The sequence below is a fragment of the Quercus robur genome, chromosome 4 (genome assembly GCF_932294415.1).
Source record: "Quercus robur chromosome 4, dhQueRobu3.1, whole genome shotgun sequence".
NCBI classification, from domain to species: Eukaryota; Viridiplantae; Streptophyta; class Magnoliopsida; order Fagales; family Fagaceae; genus Quercus; species Quercus robur.
In genome coordinates, this window is record NC_065537.1 from 17,200,505 (window position 1) to 17,220,232 (window position 19,728).

At 36.6% G+C, this 19,728-nt stretch overlaps 1 protein-coding gene across 1 annotated transcript; it reads left to right on the forward strand.

Annotated features, from left to right (window-relative positions):
* Positions 1-3,706: 3,706 nt before the first annotated feature.
* LOC126720709 (RING-H2 finger protein ATL78-like) lies at positions 3,707-5,240 on the forward strand. The gene is made up of 2 exons (XM_050423466.1): positions 3,707-4,549; positions 4,645-5,240. The coding sequence occupies exon 1, from the start codon at positions 3,771-3,773 to the stop codon at positions 4,449-4,451; it is 681 nt and encodes a 226-aa protein (XP_050279423.1). The 5' UTR covers positions 3,707-3,770; the 3' UTR covers positions 4,452-4,549; positions 4,645-5,240.
* The last annotated feature ends 14,488 nt before the right edge of the window (positions 5,241-19,728 follow it).

Genomic DNA, 19,728 nt, shown 5'->3' on the forward strand with positions numbered 1-19,728 from the left:
TTTTGGATGAAGTACTCAACAACTTGTCTGAATGTGAGCCTATTTCCATAGGCATCCGTTGTTGTCCTAAGTAGTTATTGTGTCACATTAGTCATATATCAATTTATACTAATAAAAATGAACTATTAAGGGATGTTGCAAATTTATGAAATGATAATATGAATTTTTATGAAATGATAATATGCATTTCGGGGATAAGATCCGGAATCCTTTCCCAATATTTCGGTATTAATTAAATTTAAGTGAAATATTAACCAAAATGAGAGGCATGGAAATTTTACAACATGTTTGCTTGTATAGCATAGATGTTTTCTAATAGTGCTTCCCCACTCCACTTCTCATGCCATTTTCATCAAATGGAATATAAGAGCATTCTCATCGGGTGCGCCAAATGCCAAATATTTGGCATTTGGCACACCAAACACCAAAAAACCCTTCCCATGAGGTGTTCTATATCCTATAAATTTTGACACACGTGAACAGTACCGTTCCATCATCTTTGGAACGGTACAGACAGATGTGCTAAAAAAATACTTTTTAATTCCATTTCTCTCTCTTCATTTATGACTCTTTATTCTCTCTCTTTCTTTTTCTTCTTTCTTTCTCCGTCTCACTTCATCTTCTTAGTTCTCACCTCTCTTTCCTTTTTTTCTTCTTCTTTCTTTCTCCAGAACTTCCACCTCTCCATTTTCTTTCCTTTTTTTTCCCCATTTTTTCTTTTCTATCACTTTCTTTGCGCCTTTTCTATCCTTTTTTTTTTCTCCACCTAGGCCGTTGCCATTGAGATCGGCCATTGTCGTGGAGTTCAGCCTCGTTCTGGAGTTTAACCTCACCGATGAGGCCGTCGCCATGGAGATCTCTGATTTTGATCTCCCTCTTTTCTTTTTTTCCTTCAGTTGTGGATTCCATGTGATTGTGATTATGGGTGAGTAGGTTCTTTTTCAAGCTCTTTTTTTTTGGGATAGTTTTGTGTTGATTTTGGGGATTTTTTTAAAGTAGTATTGGGTGGTGGTGGCAGTTGGTGGATTTTTGTTGGTGGTGGCGGGTTGTACTTGTGGGTGGTGGTGGTGGGCTATGCTTGGGTATGGTGGTGGCGTGCTGTGCTGCGTATGGTGGGGTTTTGTTGAAGGTTTTGAGGTTTTTTTTTTTTTTTTTTTTTTTTTTGAGGTTTTTGGATTTGGAATTTGTTGGAGGACTGGTGATTGTGGTTGTAGTTTATGGCAGTGGTTGTAGCGGTGGTTCTTGGTTCTTGGTTGGTGGTGACTATCACGGGGCTGTGTGTTTGTATATTGTTGGGTTTTGAGTAAATATATTATTTTAATGTATTGTATATATTATTTTAATGTTTAGAATGAAAGAATGGAACATTTGATAAATGGTGTATTGTAAAATGATGTGGTAAAATAGTAAAGTAGGTTTTTGGTGTGTTAAAATGACATTTTTTATAAGAGAGCTGATGAGCACGTGGATCACATTATGTGGTTCTTTGGCATTTTTTAATTGTGGCCAAAGAACCATACTAGCACTTGTCAGTAGTAGATTAGCACGTGGATCACATTTGTTTTAGATATCACTATACTTTTTTTTTTTTTTTTAATTTATTTATTTAAGTAACTAGTTTTATTATCACCATATATACAACAAGATAATCTCTCTATATCCATCTGTGTAACTTGGAATGTTGGACCCATAACAACAACCTAGTGAAATCCAGCCAACCAACAAGATATGGATCCAAGTAGTGGTACTTCTAGTACAAACAAAAAAACAAAAGCAACTCTTCAAGCTCAGCCCATTTCTCATCTTTCATTATAAAAATTAATGAAAGTGAATAAGGAAGAAACAAGTATCCCCACCCACACTCCAGTAGGGTCTTGGATTCAGCGGATAGGGTGTTACTATGGTCACATCCAGGTAGGATTGCTACGTTAATCACCCCTCCCCCTCCCCCTACCCTTTTTCGTTTATTAAAAATAAAAAGAGTATCCCCCACTTGTTCTCCAAGGCAATATGTTTTTCTGAATAAATTTACAATATCCAATCCATGAGCATTGTACTTTATATGTCATACTGATGGTTTTGAAGTCATTTCCTCTGTATGCACATGATTCAGATAAACTTTGTTAACCTTATATTACTTCCATTAAAACCAATTTGGGGTTTTTAAATATATATATATATATATTTATTATTATTATTATATATATTTTTTTATATCAGGGATTGTTCCAAAAATCTTATAGATAATGCTACTCTAATTAGGAAGCCACAAGAAAAAGTTGATTATTACTACTGCAATAGATCGCAATCTGCCAACTTGCATTGAAAAGAGATCATAACTTTTTTTTTGGGAGAATAAAGAGATCATAACTTGGTTTGCATACGATAAAACAACAAATCTTAAAAGGACATTTTCCGTATCATATATGCTATAATCAGATTTGATATATAATGAGAGGTTTGATTAAAGGTCTCCGACATTTGCCGTACCAAGTAAACAGTATTGCAATAAAAAAAGATGAAAGTTGATATATAAATGTATTGTAGTTAAAAATATAGGAGTTGACATAAAGGGTAACAACTAACAACGCATATATATAACACTGGCAAAAGGTAATAGGTGTTGTATGCAAAGGATTGTGGTACAACTTACTAGTGTGAGCCAAGTGTTCCTAACTACTGGTGTTTCGTTTGTGATAGTAGTAGAAAAAAAAAATTAATTAGTAAAAGAGTAGAGAACGACCTCAGTGCATACAGTTTCATCGGTGTCAAATGCAAAGACATAGGACTTAATTGGAAGAAAAACAGTGAGCTAGCCAGTCACTAGTTGTTGGTTATCTCAATTATACTAATTTACCAATTAGAAGCAAAGTATATAGGACTCTATTGCTTGAACTCGATTATTACTCTTGTTAGCCCAGCTTGTCATTTTCAAGACCCTTCAACAATAACAGATATTTGTGCCTCGAGAATATTCAAACCCAGGTAGGTAAATATGCTTGTTGGAAAAGGCTTTTATAGTGATGAGACCTGCTACATGGTTAAACTTTGTGATTGCAATATATGATTAGTTCAATTCTTGTTGAACACTCTCATAGTGACCAATAGAGTTTCATGACTTGAGCCGAGTCTGACTCAATAATACATTTCGGCCTATATTATATGTCATTTTAATGACTAAACTTTTTTTTTTTTGAGGAATTCTAATGACTAAACTAAACACATGCTTAAACAAAAATCCAAGAGAAAAAACAAAAAGTTCTTCTCTTGACAAATATGCAAAATCCCACTCATATCAACTTGTAAAACATATTTTCCATGTGATTTTCAAAACCCATTGGGCCTAGTTATTGAGCTAGTGGGTCCCAAATGACATTTAGAGATATGATTTATGAAAGGCAAATACCATGTGTCACTTTCGGTACCTCAGAAAGTGGGATGAGCTCATTTTGATTAGAAAGCCCATTAAACTATAAAATGTTCAGTGAAAAATTCACAAGGATGAAAATCAATATTTTCATATTTGATAAAGATAAAACCCTAAAACACTCAGGATATTCTCAATCATCACATTTAAATTCCATACTAATTTTAAAAAATATACCAATAACTCAAAAAAAAGCAAGTTTAAATCCTTTTTTTTTTTTAATTTTTTAATTTATTTTTTTAATCTTTTCCTATATATAAATCCCCTTCTAAAGCCCACCTTCAAGAAGTGCTTTCTTAACTCAATACCTCAACTCAAGAATCGTAAGATACACACTACAAACATGTCTGATTCTAAACTCACACCTACTCAGCTCTTCCAAGACTTTTTGGGAGATTTCTATTCAAGAAGACTGCTCTATCACAACCCTCTTAACCAAGCACCAGCTACAGCATCTCCTCCAGTCCCTGGATATAGCCATGAGTCATCAGAAAGCTACCCTGTTGACAACAGCTTTGATACAAATGTTATTATGGTCCTCTCTGTTCTTTTATGTGCCTTGATTTGCTCCCTTGGCTTTAATTCTATCATTAGGTATGCCTTGAGGTGCTCAAGGTTAGTAGCTTCTGATTCAGGTGGACACTCCGCAGCTAGGACAGCCAATACTGGGGTCAGGAAAAAGGCCCTCAAGACTTTCCCAACAGTTAGTTACTCAGCAGAGCTGAACCTGCCAGGATTGGACACCGAGTGTGTGATATGCCTATCAGATTTCACACCCGGTGAGCGTGTTCGCCTTCTACCAAAGTGCCACCATGGATTCCATGTCCGGTGCATCGACAAGTGGCTAAGCTCACACTCATCATGCCCAAAATGCAGGCACTTCCTGATTGAGACCTGCGAAAAGATCGTCGGCTGCAGCCAGGCTAGCTCATCAGAACCACCTCCACCAGTGCATGAAAGCACTGTAAGCATTACACCACTGGAACCGGAAGGTTTGATATGTAATTATAGGGGACTTACATAGGTATATACTTTGTATGATATGGTAGATGTAGTTTAGCCTTGTGCCTAAAAGGCCTTTTTAAGGTCACAAACCCAACCGCAAGAAGTGCAGTGCATATTGTAAGTTTGTATAGAATAAAATTGTGACTTGTTTCATTTTTCTTCCCAAATGTATGAACACTAATATTAAAATCAAAATTACATTCGTTGTTCAGGGATAAATAAATGAACCACGAACGTGAATGGGTTCCGTCATTAGCTCAGCAAAGTCAATAAAGCTAGGAGCAAGTCCAACAAGTAGCTAACTATAGGATTCTGAGAAGGCAAATCACTTACAGACCTCAGAGTCGTTGAGGGAGCGGCCATTCAGCTGAGTCACAAACCAGAGTATTTTCCCTTCTTTTAATTTTTTTATTGAAAGTAGAAAACACTAATTTTTTAAAATAGTGCCTTTTGCACTGACTTGCATAATAATATTAATAATGGTATATACCATATGGTAAAGGGCATTGCAATTATACAACAATAACACCTTAGAATAGTTTTTGTCAATGACGTGTTTGGATATCCCAGGAAGACAAAATCCTTACATTTTTTTTTTTCTTCGGATCATCTTCAAGGCAATAATTTAATTCCCTACAAGACAAGTCTAGAATAATGCTATTTCAAGCAATTATGAGGATAGAACCTACACATGCAGCCATATAGTCTCAAAGTTCATCGTGGTGTGAAAAGGAAATGTGCTAATATCAAATTTCATCCAAACACAATGGAATAAGTTCCGGGAAAAATCCAAATTTTCCTATATATTGGAAACAAGAAAGAAATAAATTGAAAGATGTTGATCATCCGGTCAATAGAGCATAAATTGAATGGAAGCTGAGGGTGAAACCACTATGTACTTTCAAATCAAATGAGAATGTACTAAAAGGAGGATTTTGTATCATTGTACTCATGTGAGTGTTTCATAGCGAGCACTGACTAGTTGCACTAGGCCAGCAGCAATGTTTTTATTTGCTAGGGCTCATGTTACTGTGTCATAATTGTAGCATAATAAGGTCAGATGTGGAACAATGATAGGTGAAGTAGAGGTTTAGCACTGGCAAATGGTGTGACAATATCTATCATTTGTGATGAATGTAATTTAGGAAGATTGCATAAATTCTATACAGCCTCATTTCTTTTTACTAAAATGTCCATTTTCCTAGTTACATCAACCAATTTGAATAAGTGGTGAATATGGACGCAGGAATTGCAAAAAAGAATTGGCAGAAGAGCAAGAGAGAGAGAGAGATAGCTGAAGTAATTTTGCAGCTTGACTTTTTTACTATTACACAATTTGAAAGCCACAATATTAGGAAACAGAATTGACAATCTGTAAGGGGGTTGGCCAAAGTAACACAAATTGGGACAGCTGCACAAACATTTTCAGCCAAGAAATTAGCAAAATAAAATATGCGATTATTGTAAGCATTCAGATACTTTTATCATATTTACTTATATACTTTTGTCTATGCAACAACCAGAATGAGGAAAACAGGGGGGAAAAACACCTATTGTGTTGGGGTGATGTAGAACAGATTGCCATGGCCTTTTTGGAGTCCCAAGCATGCCTAAAATTGTGCAAGGGAAAAATGCACCAGTAGAAATCATTTGGGCAATAGAGTTGGAATCGCATGAAATTTGGCAGGCTGAAGCAAAATGACCTTCTGAGTAATAGTCGTTGCATTGCCATGAGGTACCCACTGAAAATGGTGAATTTCTCCATTTAGGCCCGAAAACTGCAATTTTACCATTTATAGTAATTTTTGTTTCCTTAATAACTTTTTACTGAAAAGTCAGAATAATGTCCCATTTGTTTTGGGATGACCCTTAAGGTTAGTAGTTTATGGTTGCATTTAACTCAATTTTTGTCTTTTTTGGTAAATTTCGGTATTTTGTCACCTAGAGTCTGTTTAGATAATACTTATTTTGCTGAAATTGAAAACTTATTACAGAAAGTACTATAGATAAAGGTAAAAGTTAGTTGAAAGAGTACAGTGGGGCCCATGAATAGTGCCAAAAAGTGCAGTGGGGCTCATGATAGTGGAAAAAATAAGTTGAATAGTGAAATAATTTATAATTTTAATCCACATCCAAACGCACCCCTAATTGCGTAATTAGTGTAAATTAGAGTTTTAGACATTTTTCTTAGTATTTATATGTTTTGTAGCCTTTAGAGGAAAATTAGACTATTATCAATAAACACAGACGTTTTGTCAATTTTCTTCTCTAATGGATTCCAGTTTTATCATCTTGTGGATTCAAGAAACCCCTCGTGGATTCAAGATTTACTACCTAGAAACTAATAGTTTAGTGTTTTTATTTATTTTTTCATCAAAGAGAGCATCGTGTGTACTTTATTTAGGCTTTTGCGACATCAGTTGGTATCAGAGCCTTGACATACCTTGGTCTGATGGCTAATTGGTGAGATGGTGACCACCACAACAACGACGGTGGCAATGATGTCGACAACACAATCCTCACTAGGGCTGAGTTCCTTGATTTTCGTGATGAGAATCAACAGTTTCATGATTTAACCCAACAGAATCTGGATTGGATTCATGAAACATTTGCCACCCTACTTACTCGAAACCCAAATTGTGATGATGAAGGGTAAAGTGATAATCTAGCGCATGGCCCTCCCCATCGTGGCCCAAATCAGAATAGGTGGCAAGACTACAATGAAGAAAATTGTGAGGACAAAGAGTATGTAGAAGGAGTTCTTAGGAATCATCGTGGTCCTGCGAGGGATAATGGCCGAGATTATTAGGAGTAGGGGAACTATCGTATGAAAGTAGAATTACCATCTTTTAATGGTAATGTCTCCATTGAAAAGTATCTGGATTGGGTCAATGAGGTTAAGAAAATTTTCGATTATATGAGTACTCTAGATGACAAACAGGTGTGTTAGGCGGCATACAAGTTGAAGGGAGGAGCATTTGCCTAGTGGGAGAATGTTTAGTTAAACCATACTTGTGAGAGAAAGTTTCTAATATGATCATGGAGGAGGATGAAGAGATTAATGGCAGATCGGTTTTTACTACCAGATTACTAGAAGGAGTTGTTTAAACAGTACCAGGATTGTAGGCAAGGTACCAAGATAGTTAATGAGTACATGGAGTTTGATAGATTGGTAAACCACAATGATTTGGAGGTTCTCTCTCTCTCTCTCTAAAAAAAAAAAAACTGTGATTTGGAGGATACTGAAGATCAATGAATATTCAAATTTGTATATAGGCTACAAATGTCCATTCGATCAAGTATCCTTACAAACCCTATATACTTTAAATGAGACTATAGCACAACCCACGTTTACACCACGATCACAACCCGTGGTTAGGGAGAATAGCAGTGTCAACCAGTCCACAGTGGCAGTAGCAAGTTTCGCTGTACAACCGACAGCAAACAACAACCCTTATGCTTAGCCAACTAGGAATAAGTGCTACAGGTATGGAGAACTAGGGCATTGATCTAGTACTTGCCCTAAATGAGTCGAAGTGAATTTGGTAGTGGTAGAAGAGGGAGAGGCAGAAGGTGAACAAGAATGCAAATAGGTGTATAATGATGTTGATCCATATGCCTATGACCTCAATGAGATCCAAGATGATGAAGAAGGCATGCCATTAGGGAGATCCCTAGTGATTCAGAGGTTTTTGCTCACACCAAGGGTGGATTACATTGATTAGCGGAATGAGATCTTTTGAGCATGTTGCACCATCATTAAGAGGGTCTGTGATTTAATCATTGACAGTGGCAATGTAGAGAATATCGCATCTAAGAGTTTGGTTATCAAGCTGGGAATGAAGATAGAAAAGCATCCCTCTCCATACAAAATAGGTTGGATCAAGAAAGGTATGGAAACTCTTGTTACTCAATAATGTTGTGTTACTTTTTCTATGGGTAAATGCTATGTAGATGAAGTCCTTTATGATGTTGTTGAAATGGATGCGTGTCATTTAATATTGGGTAGACCATAGCAATATGATGTAGATGCTACTTATAGGTGTAAGGATAATGTATATGTGTTATTTAAGAATGGTAGAAAAATTGTCCTTGGTCCTATTAAGGATAGCAGTGTGCCTAAAGCTTATAAAGTGGAGGGGAAGCCATCTCTTCTCATGTTTAACAAAGAGCGTAAGGAGATGAAACAAGTTTATACAGTAGTGGTGACAGATGGAGAGCCGAAGGAAGTAGATATCTGAGGCAATTCAACCATTGATCAAAGAGTTTGAGGAGCTTTTTCCAGAGGAGCTGCCTACAGGTTTACCACCAATGCACAACATCCATCATTGCATTAATCTAGCTCCTGGAGCTAGTCTACCAAATCTACCGCACTATAGGATGAATCCTTAAATTAAAGAGACAAATTCTACTGGGGCAGGTGGATGAGCTTTTGAGTAAGAGTCAAATCAGAGAGTATGAGTCCATGTATCATGCTTATTATATTCTTGTATTTCTTTTTGTTTAAGGATGGGGTGTGAGTGCAGAGACGGAAAGGGAGAAATTCCTTTAATCTTCATGGCAAACCTAAGCATTGAGATTAAATCCACCATTAGCAGGGATGTGAATTTGAGGTACAAAAATTAGAATGAGGAGGAAAAATCATAGGTAAAGCAAAGCACTTTCTTTTAAGAATGCCTTGGTAAAGGAAACTCTTGATATGTATTCCATAGATATAATTAACCTCCGATGGACCCAAAACTAGGTGTAAAGGAATAAAGGTATAAAAATATCATTAATAAAACAAAACATGCTACTGGAAAAAGATCCATGCCGCTAAATATTTCATAATATATTCTACTGGCCAAAGAGGCTACACTATGAAAGTTAATAGACACTACTGCATGTGTATGACCCAATCTCTCTCTCTCAACAGAGAGAGGTAAACACAAGTTAACAATTACACAGGCAACATTGATATAGAAAAGAACTAATATTTGGGCACATAATGAACTTCAAATAAAGGTAGAAGAAACATGTATAGACATAGATAAACACGGCACCATTTTCCACTTTTTATCTTTCAAGTCAGATCATCATATTTACTATTTAATAAGTCAAGAATGTGAATAGACTAAAAAATTATACTTAAACTGAACCAGTCAAGGTTAGAACCAAGCCAATCCCCTGACTTAAATATTCAGATCGTTACCTCCATTGGGGCAGTTAATCACATGCACTCAAGCAACCACTGAAGAAGGAAAACATCTGGCCAAGAACAAGAAAAATGAATGGTGTTACTATAATTAATAAATATTTGCATAAAGTTTTTCCACTTATAAAGGGTATGGGTTTGGCATATTGATCTATTTGACCAGGATCCTGTTCATATAATATTTTAAACGCTCTTGTTAGTTTTTTGAGAATCTAGAATATTTAATCTTAAGTTGATGATCCTCACCAAGAACATCACACCTAACAACGGGCAATATAAGCATCTACCCACAAAGAAATGACTTAACAGAGGCGAATGAGCTCTAGCTCAAATAGAACTTTCTCCTTCAACAAGAATAAGGTGAAGCTTAAGGTTGTGGGTTTGAGACCCACTAGGTACATTTGTAACTCAGAGGATTGACTCAACAACTTTGGGGGCAAGTAAAATGATAAGTGAGGCATTTTTTATATTTAAATATTAATTATATGGTTCAATAAGTTAGTATCATTAATTGGTGTGATAACTTATAATAATTGATAAAGTAAATTTTTGCATTAAAAAAAAAAAGTAAAAGTAAAAGATGGAGTGGGTGTGTGCGTGTACAACTATACATTATTCAGCAAAAAAAAAAAAAAAAAAAAAACTATACATTGTGTTTGAGTGGGTTAGTGTGTGGGGTCCAGCTGTGAGCTATGGGCCTCTGGCCTTTCACCTTTGTGCAGACTGTATTGTGCTGTGTGCACCGTGTAGTGCCAATCAGCTAATGTGTTGTCTTGGCAGGCAGATTAAAAAATATAATTTGAAATATTGAAATTGAATAAAAAGTCAACACTCTTCAATCTTAAATCTACATGAAAATTTCAGAAAGATGGAGAGGAGAGGGAGAAAGGGGTTACCTCTGCTATGCCCACACCGCCACTCTTCAATCTTGAATTTACTATGAAGGCAGTGAATTTGTTGCAAAGAATGACTGAATAAAAGAAAGCTTATAGAAAAACATCAAGGATTCAAGAATCAAGGTGAAGAAAAGAAAGGTAAGAATATACATGGAGAGGTAGAGAGATGAGAGATTTTTTCTTTTGTTTTGGAAATTTATAGTCTCTATTTTAGCATATTTCAAGACATTTTAGTTGTATTATTAATGAATTTTTCTAGTATTAATTTGATTTTAGCATATTTCAAGAATGAGGTAATAAATTTGTCTCCTATAATTTAATTTTGTTAGCCAATTTTTTTGACAATTTTTGTTTTTTCCGTTTTAATCTTTTGTATTTTAGGATACAACAGGGCATTTTTAATCCATTCTATTGACCAATAAAAGGATTCATTTTTTTTTTTTGTATTGGGGCCTTACACGATTGCATCAATTGTATCTATAGTTCAGCTAACCTTGATAATTTACCATTCAGGAAGAAATGACTTGAAACAATTTGAAAATTTTCTTCCAGGCCCCATAAGAAACGGTCATACCTAGTGCACAAAGTTCCTACTTTTGCAAGGGCTGGGAGATGATTGGTAGGTAGTTTTATCCTGGTGTTATTGTAAAACTCATACATGAATAAAAGTAAATCAACAAAATACTCAAGAAAGAAACCTTCATGTAAGACTCAATATGATAACATCAATTAAATCATATAAAAGTGGCCCCACTTAAATTAAAAACAAAAAAACATAATTCCTTTTTTCTTTTGCCTCTAGTTTTGCTCGTCTTTGAGTCAATTGCACTTTGCAAGAGGAATTCATATAAAAATATATAAGAGAAGTGAAGATTAACAAAGGTGAAAATGCACACTTTTACCTAGACTACACTACCACTTAGAAGGGACAATTGCCTAGGGAATCCATGATGTGCTGGCTACACTATTTTCTAATTGAAATGACAAAATACTTTATGGATGAGTTTTCACTATTATTCAAACTCTCACATCTCTAAAAGTAGTGATCTAATTCTTCCACCAATAGTGTACCCTATATGTGCTAAATGATATGACCAGACAACACACACCACATACTCAATGCAAGCTCTCTAGTATAAAAGGATTGGGAATGTCTACGGAAGATATGACCAGACAACACACACCACATACTTAATGCTACCAAAATTCCAGAATATTCTTAGTGCTTTTTTTTTTTTTTCTTTTCATCGTACAACAATGCCAACCCTAGAACATATAATTTTTTGTTTGATACTGAAAGTTACAATTGTTCATGACAGCTCACTGAAAATTCAAGACAACTATGCAGTACAGATCATACCAATCTAGGTTGCGTTTGGATAGCTTATTTTTTACCAACTTATTTTACTAACAACACTAATTGTCATTCAAAACAAAATCTCAAACTTTGAAATCTTGAACAACCATTGTCAACAAGTTTAGCCGTACAGGTGAACGATTGTATTATGTTAAACTATAAATTCATCAACAAGTTTTGAACAACATTGACTATCATCCCCAACAAAATGCCAACCTTAGAATAATCTTCGAAGTGTAACACCCAAGTAGAATCATATGGTTGCAAAATTTTAGAAACTAAAATTAGGAAAGAAGTGTGCCTTTAAAAAGATTAGGAAAAGAAGAGCAGAAGTGATAAAACTTTGCATCAATCCCTCAAAAGTTTTCTACTTTATTTCTATGGAATTGTGTTTCCCACCCATATTGTGCATCCCAAAAAAGTATGGTGCCAGAGTAGAATTGACAAAGGACGATTATCGCAGTTGTCAACATAAGACCGACGATTATCGCAGTTATCAGAATACTCATTCTCTTTGTTCTATTTAGACCCCTTTTAAACCAGAGTAGTTTAACCTAATGAATTAGCCAAGTAGTTACTTAGATTAATTATTCAGATTTAGGTTAAACTCATGCAATCATATTACTTAGTGCGAAAAAGTAAAGAAGACAGCAATATGATGACCTAGGAAAACCAATGAAACCAACAGTTTCAAGGTAAAAAACTTGAGGAGGATTTAACCTAGCTATCCTCAAAGTAAACAAATCTACTATGATAGAATGAAAGTTGAAAAATCTAAAGTTACTTCTTGAAGAACTTACTAACACGACTACATGTAGCTTCGATTCCAAAAACTCTTCTATCTTGAATTTGTTGAACATAAACTCCCACATTTGTTACTTTGAGATCCCACTCAAAGATTTCATATCACCATCAGTAGTAGATCTTTATGTAACAACTTGTTTTCACTAGTTCTTGATTGTAGATCTCGTTCTTGTAGACACTTGTAGAGTTAGAAGGTTACAGAAACCTCACAGATCTCATAGGAGTAACTCAAAAGATTTCCACGAGCTTCTAAAACTTGATTAGGGTTTTCCTTTTATACCTAGTAGTGTTGGACTGAAACCCTAAATGTTTTTGCAGGCCTGTGCTTGATTTAAAATTCTGCAGAATACGATTTTTGACAGGTTGAACCTATCTTTTGAGCAGTCAAGCTTCATAGTAGCTTGCTTCTTCTTTCTGCAGCTTGACAGTTGAAACTTGACTTGAACAAACTTGAGCAATGTCTAACACCTAATCTAGACATGTTTTAGTTTTGGTTTGCCTACATACATATATTTGGAAACTAAACATTTAATCCTAAATATTTAGAACCTAACAATCCCCCCCTTTGGCAATCTGTGACAAAACACACATAAACATGAATTGCTCAATTCAAGAACTAATACAATTACAAGATATTTCCCTACCACAATTCTATCACAATCTACTATCTATAAGTTGCTAGAATAGGCAGTAGTTGATGAAGAAAAGAACCTATAAATTTTTGAAAAACTGAAAACAATCCATAAAACACTTGTGTGGAAAATACTGTGTAAATCAAAATCTAAAAACTGAACTTGAATTCACAAACATAAAACAGAATCAAATATCAAATGAAAAACATAATCAATACCATCAATATAATCAATGTATCAACAAAACATATCATTTTTGTGAAATAAGAACAAAAGAACAATAGATAAAAACAAATATTCATAAAAAATATAATCTATTCTCCCCCTAGCTACAAAAGCTACCAAAAATCTGCTCTCCCCTAAGTACAAAAGCTCTCACTATCTACTCCCCTTTTTTGTTACATATTGCCAAAGGCAATCATCAAGGATCAAAAGGTGGAGGAGGTGGAAAAGCACTCCTATACTAAGAAAAATCCGTTCTTAAAGCAGCAACCTCAGTAACAAGCTTAACCAAAAGCTGTCCAAGTGTTGCTTGAGTCGTCATAAACATCTCCATCATAGCACGAAGAGAGAGAGGAGGAGTAATAGTAGGCTTAACAACTTTTAGGAGTTCATCTAGCTATGGCCAAGAGATGGTGTAAGTCCGACAAGTTGAATGTCTCCATGGTTTCAAGTACTTCTCTAAGAAAGATGTCCCATTGACTGGGGTGAAGCATTCTCATCATCTCAATGCTTTTTGCCTTTGCTTTCTTGCAAGGTTCTTCTTGGTGCATGAAACACCTCGTGTGGATCCTAGAATTCTTCATGTGGTTAAGAATCTAAGGAGTGGGTGCCCAATAGCCATTATCTTGGCTGAAACCCTCAATGGTTTGGATGTTGTTCATAGGGCGGAAGCAACATTCTTTGTAGGGAGTCCTCTTCTTCTTCAGGTATGATCCCTAATTTTTGCCTAGATTTCCTCAACCTAGAGAGATTCCTCTAATTTTGCATGGATTTCCTTTCAGTTTTCAACCCATTGAGGTTCCTTATATCATCTTTGTATATTTCCCTCTTTTTTTTTTTTTTTCTTTTTATCTCTCCTTTTTCCACTCAATTCTCATGCTCTATTTTTCTCTTCCTCAAATATGGTTGTATAAGAAACTTAAACTGATTCATCCTCCCTTCGTTCCATCTAACTGGTACCAACTGAAGCATTATCATGATTGCAAGGTCAAGGACAAAGAGATGGATCTTACAAAGCTTACTGAACTTTTGAAGCATCTCATTTTTGTGGACATCCAATGGGTGGTAGAATGGTGGTGTATCGAGGCCATGACTAGCTGTGGTTTCAAGGAAAAATGTGTACCTTTGGTTGGGCTTCACCGTTGCCCTTATTATCTTTGTGCTATGACGAAGGTCAAATCACCAAATACTTCGGCTTCCTTTGCCCCTAGCTTTCATAGGGCTTCAATTTCGATGATACAAGCCTCATATTTTGCCATGTTATTGGTTACTTTGAAATTCAACTTGACGGCCAAAGGTACATGAGATCCATCAGGGATGATCAAAAGTACTCTTATCCCATTTCCATATTGATTCCTCACTCCATCAAAATACATCTTACATGCCCCTAGTTCTATGTCCAAAATGTCCTCACCTGGGAAATCCTCTCTTCCACTTTCTCCTTTTAAGAGGTTCTTAGCATAAAAAATCTGACTCGATGCTTCCTTTGATGGTTTTTCTAGCCACATACTTTAGATCAAATTCAGCCAATAAGATCAACCATCTTGACAACCTTTCGCTTAAGGCAAACTTCTCAAATAAGTACTTCAAAAGGTCCATTCTAGCGACTATCCATACTTGGAATGGTAGGATGATATGTCTCAGTTTCTATATAGCCCATACAAGAGCAAAGCAAGATTTCTCTATGGGTGTGTATCTAGTTTCATAGTCATGGCATCTCTTACTCAAATAATACAAGGCTCTCTCATTCTTATGATAATCTTCTTGTGCTAACATGCTTCCTACCACATCTTCTATTATTGCGAGATAGAGGAGTAAGGGTTTTCCAGATTCTAGAGGTACCAAGACAAGTGGGTGGAGAAGGTATTCCTTACTGACCTTGATGGCTTTCTAACATTCATCATTCGACATATGGGGTTCATTCTTCCTCAGAAGTTTGAATATGGGCTCATAAGTGGAAGTGAGTTTGGTGATGAATCGGCTAATGTATTGCAGTCAGCCTAAGAATCCTCTTATCTCCTTTTCATTCTTAGGTGGAGGCATGTCCAATATGGCCTTGATCTTTGACAGGTCAACTTCTATCCCCCTATCACTTACTAAGAAGCCTAGTAATTTTTCAGTAGTTACTCTAAAGGTGCATTTTTATGGGTTCAATCTTAGCTTGTACTCTTTGATCCTTTCGAAGAATTTCCTCAAATTGGTTATGTGACCCCCTCTATCTTTGGACTTTATAATCATATTATCAACATATACCTCTACCTCATTGTGCATCATGTCATGTAACAGGGCTGTGACCATCCTTTAGTAGGTTGGATCTGCATTCTTATGCCCAAAGGGCATCATTGTGTAACAAAAGATTCCCCATTTGGTAATGAAAATGGTCTTGGTCATGTCCTTAGGAGCCATCTTGATTTGGTTGTATCCCAAATAATAATCCATGAAAGACATCAAAGCACTACCAGTAGTGCTATCTACCAAGACATCTATACGAGGTAAAGGGAGATCTCCTTAGGACAAGCCTTGTTTAGGTCTCTGAAGTCCACACATATCCTTATCTTTCCATCCTTCTTAGGTACAGGCACAACATTAGCTATCCATTCGACTTGGTGTATGGGTTTGATAAACCCTACTTTTAACTACTTTTTGACCTCTTCTTTGATTTTAAGGAGCCATTCAGTTCTCATGCACCTTAATTTCAGCTTGACAAGTACCATGTGAGAATGAGTATTAATGTGATATTGTGCTATCTCAGGATCAATGCCAGACATATCTTCATAAGACCATGCAAACACTTCTTGGAATTCAGTGAGAAGTTCTTTGAGATCTTTTATTTCTTGTTTACTTATAGTGGAGCCAATTTTAATTAAAAGTGGGTTCTCATCATTGCCCAAATTAATAGTTTTAAAAGTTGGTTCCATAGGTTCAATTTTATTTTCCAATTGTTTATTAATTTCATTTTCAAATTCATTGGAATCATTTAAGTGTAGAATTTCAATATTATGGGACACATCAAAATAAGCCAAATTAGAATTCGTCTTATTAAAAGTGTTGAAAAGTACATCAAAACTTGCATTACAAGGTGCCCCTCTCCCCCATGTTATTAGAAAACCCAACTTAAGTCTAATTGCTATGGGGCCTATCAACAAGCATGATAAATGCGGCAATATCATTTGGCTCTTCAGCGGTGATGACGAGCACGTCCCCCTCAACTTTAGCATTGCTTCCATTGCTTCAGTATCCATGTAGTCCATCTAATCGACCTTTTCTTGAACATCCTTAATCACAATAGCAGGCTTTTACTTGAAAGGGAGTTTCTCCTTAAGGAAGATTTCCCAACTGGGATGCACTTTTCCTTCTTTCTACCCAAAGCTCAAGAAAGCCACAAAAGGGGAGTCACCTCCTTCTTTCACGAAGTTTCCATTGAGAGTACCAAGGTTCTTCTTGATTCCGTGGTAGCCTTCAAAGAATCTCAAAACTTTCCTAGTAAGTTGAGTCTTGAAATCGGGGAATTCAACTACTCCTCCTCCTTCTTTCCCAAGACCCATACCAGGCATGTACCACATCTTTTTCATCATTGCAATCACCTCATGTCTACAATAAGGGAGAAAATCCATAATATATTTCTCATTCTTCAATCCATAATCAACCATGTTCACAAATTCAAATCCACTCATCTAAAGCTCATTATCCTCTCATTCAAGTCCACAAACGGGAGCTAGGATCTCACCATCTCCAAGTACCATAGCAATTCCTCCCTTCCATGGAATCCTTATCTTTTGGTGCAAAATAAAAGGAATTGCTTTAGTGGGATGAAGCCATGCCCTTCCCAAAAGTAGGTTGTAGTTAAGGGTGATGGCCATCACATGAAATTCCACAGTCGTGTCCAACATACCAATTTTGCAGGGAGCTTTGAAAGTTCCCATAACCATTCTTGAGGTATCGTTATGTGCTCTAACAGTCAAAGGAGAAGGGATGATTGTCTCTAAATCTAAGCCGACCTTAAGAGTGGTCCTAAATGGGCACACATTCAAAGCGGATCCATTGTCGATAAGCACCATTGGAACCTTGGTGCCCATGCATTCAATAGTGATTTGCCAAGGTCTAGTATGAGTAGCTCATTCTGGAGGAAGTTCTTCATTAGAAAAGGTAAGGAAAGGGTGAGATGGGGCTTCAACCCTCATGAGAGATCGAACATCTTGAGGTGTAGTCTCTATAGGCACTTCTTTCCCATTCAAATCTTGTAGGAGTGTGTTGCGATGCTTGTGAGAGGCCATTAGAAAACCCCAAACTTATACATGTGCTTAAGTAGTGGATGCTTGTGAATGGCACTCACATTCACGGGGTGAGGTGCTTTAGTAGTGGATGCTCCTCCCCCATATGTCTTCTTGATTGAAGGCTTGCTTTTCCCTTTCTCTATTTGTTCATTTTTGATGGCATCCTTGATCCTAGTTCCACAATCACATAATTCCCCAAAAGAACTAATAGGCGATGACAAAAGCCAACTATTGTATGTTGGAAGTAAGTTCTTGATAATCATGTTGATTTGTTCCTTCTTATTGGCCTATTAACCATTTTGGAAGCTTTCCCCTTCCACCTTGTCATGTATTCAAAGAAAGTCTACCCAACTCCTTGCTTAGTGGTCTTTAGGTCTCTCAGAGTTACATCAATCATAGTATTGAAAATGAATTGATCTACAAATAATTCCACTAGTTCATTTCAGACATTGGTTTTGCTTGGATCCAAGCTATAGTACCATCTTGATGCTCCTCTCATTAGTGAAAGAGGAAATGCATGTAATGTTTGCTTCTTATCCAACCCCTTCGTCTTTGTCGATGCCTCGCTGCGGTCGACCACCCATCTCGGTGACGCTTATGCCTACCCCTTTCTTGGAACGCGTGCGTATGTGTGAGCTTGAGAGCCTGGGTGCTATGAAGAGAGGATGAAGGGTACCTCTGGTGTGTGACTAGAAATGAGTCAATTTTAATTGAATTACCAAAGGTAAGTGAAGTTGCCACCAATCATTGGGTTTACATGGTTCTAGAGAGAAGGCTAAGAGAAAGAGAGAAAACCACTTAGGGAGGCTAGGCCTCCTAATCTATTGAACATTGCCCTTTTTGGGCTTGCATCTTCTCACTTGCATCTTTGCCCTTTTTGCTCAGGCTTAGGAAGTTGTGCCCTTGCTTTAAGCATGTACATGCAATGACAAAGGAAACAAGCTAGCAGACAAGCAATGAAACAACTAGAAAGAAAGCTTGCAAAGGGATGAACTATCAAAGAGAGCCAAACGGTGGCAAATGAGCATGTTAAGCACACAAAGAGGCAAATAAGCATGTTATCAAACAAAATGGGGTGTAATAGGAGGACAAATGTAGATTTGGATCGGGTGTTTATAGTTCCCATAGATTGGAGTACAGATGATGCATGTACCATCAAGCAGAGTCTATCAAAAGGGACTTAGGGTCTTGTGTGTTAAGGATGGGTGTGAACCTGCATGAGATTGCAGGAGCTAAGCTTGATGACACAAACAAGTACAAACAAAGATGCATGCATGAAAATATGGGCAAGCGTGCAAAGATGTAAAGAGACAAAGAGAGCCATACAGCACAAAGCAAGCAAGGCAAGCATATCATCGCACAAAGTGGAGAAAGGTATGCATCAAGCAAACCAACATCACGGGGATGTGTTCTCGCAAATGGTTACACCTAAACAAGCCATAAGAGGGATGGATGTAACCACACAAGCAAGTGACCCCCAAAGACCAACAAACACAAGCCCACGAAGGGCACAAAGCATGGCAAGAACCTAGATCTAGCCAAACAAACATGGATGTAAAGCATAGAAGCAAGCAAACATACACATGCATAAAGGAAATGATCCAAACCCTTTGATGTAGGCCTAGGTGCACGGATATAGGCCTAGACCACAAGATCTAGATCTACACTTTACCTAAGGGCCAAAACACAAGAAAAAGGCATAAAAAGAGACAAAAAGGCTATAAAAGCACAAGACATAGCATCCAATATGTAGATCTATTCACAAACATGGCAAGGAGCACATGGAAAACAAAAAGCACATAGACATGTAGATCTAAGTACAAACATGGAAAAAAGTACATAGACATGTACATCAAAGCATAAACATGCCAAAAAGTACATAGACATGTACATCTAAGCACAAACATGGCAAAAAGC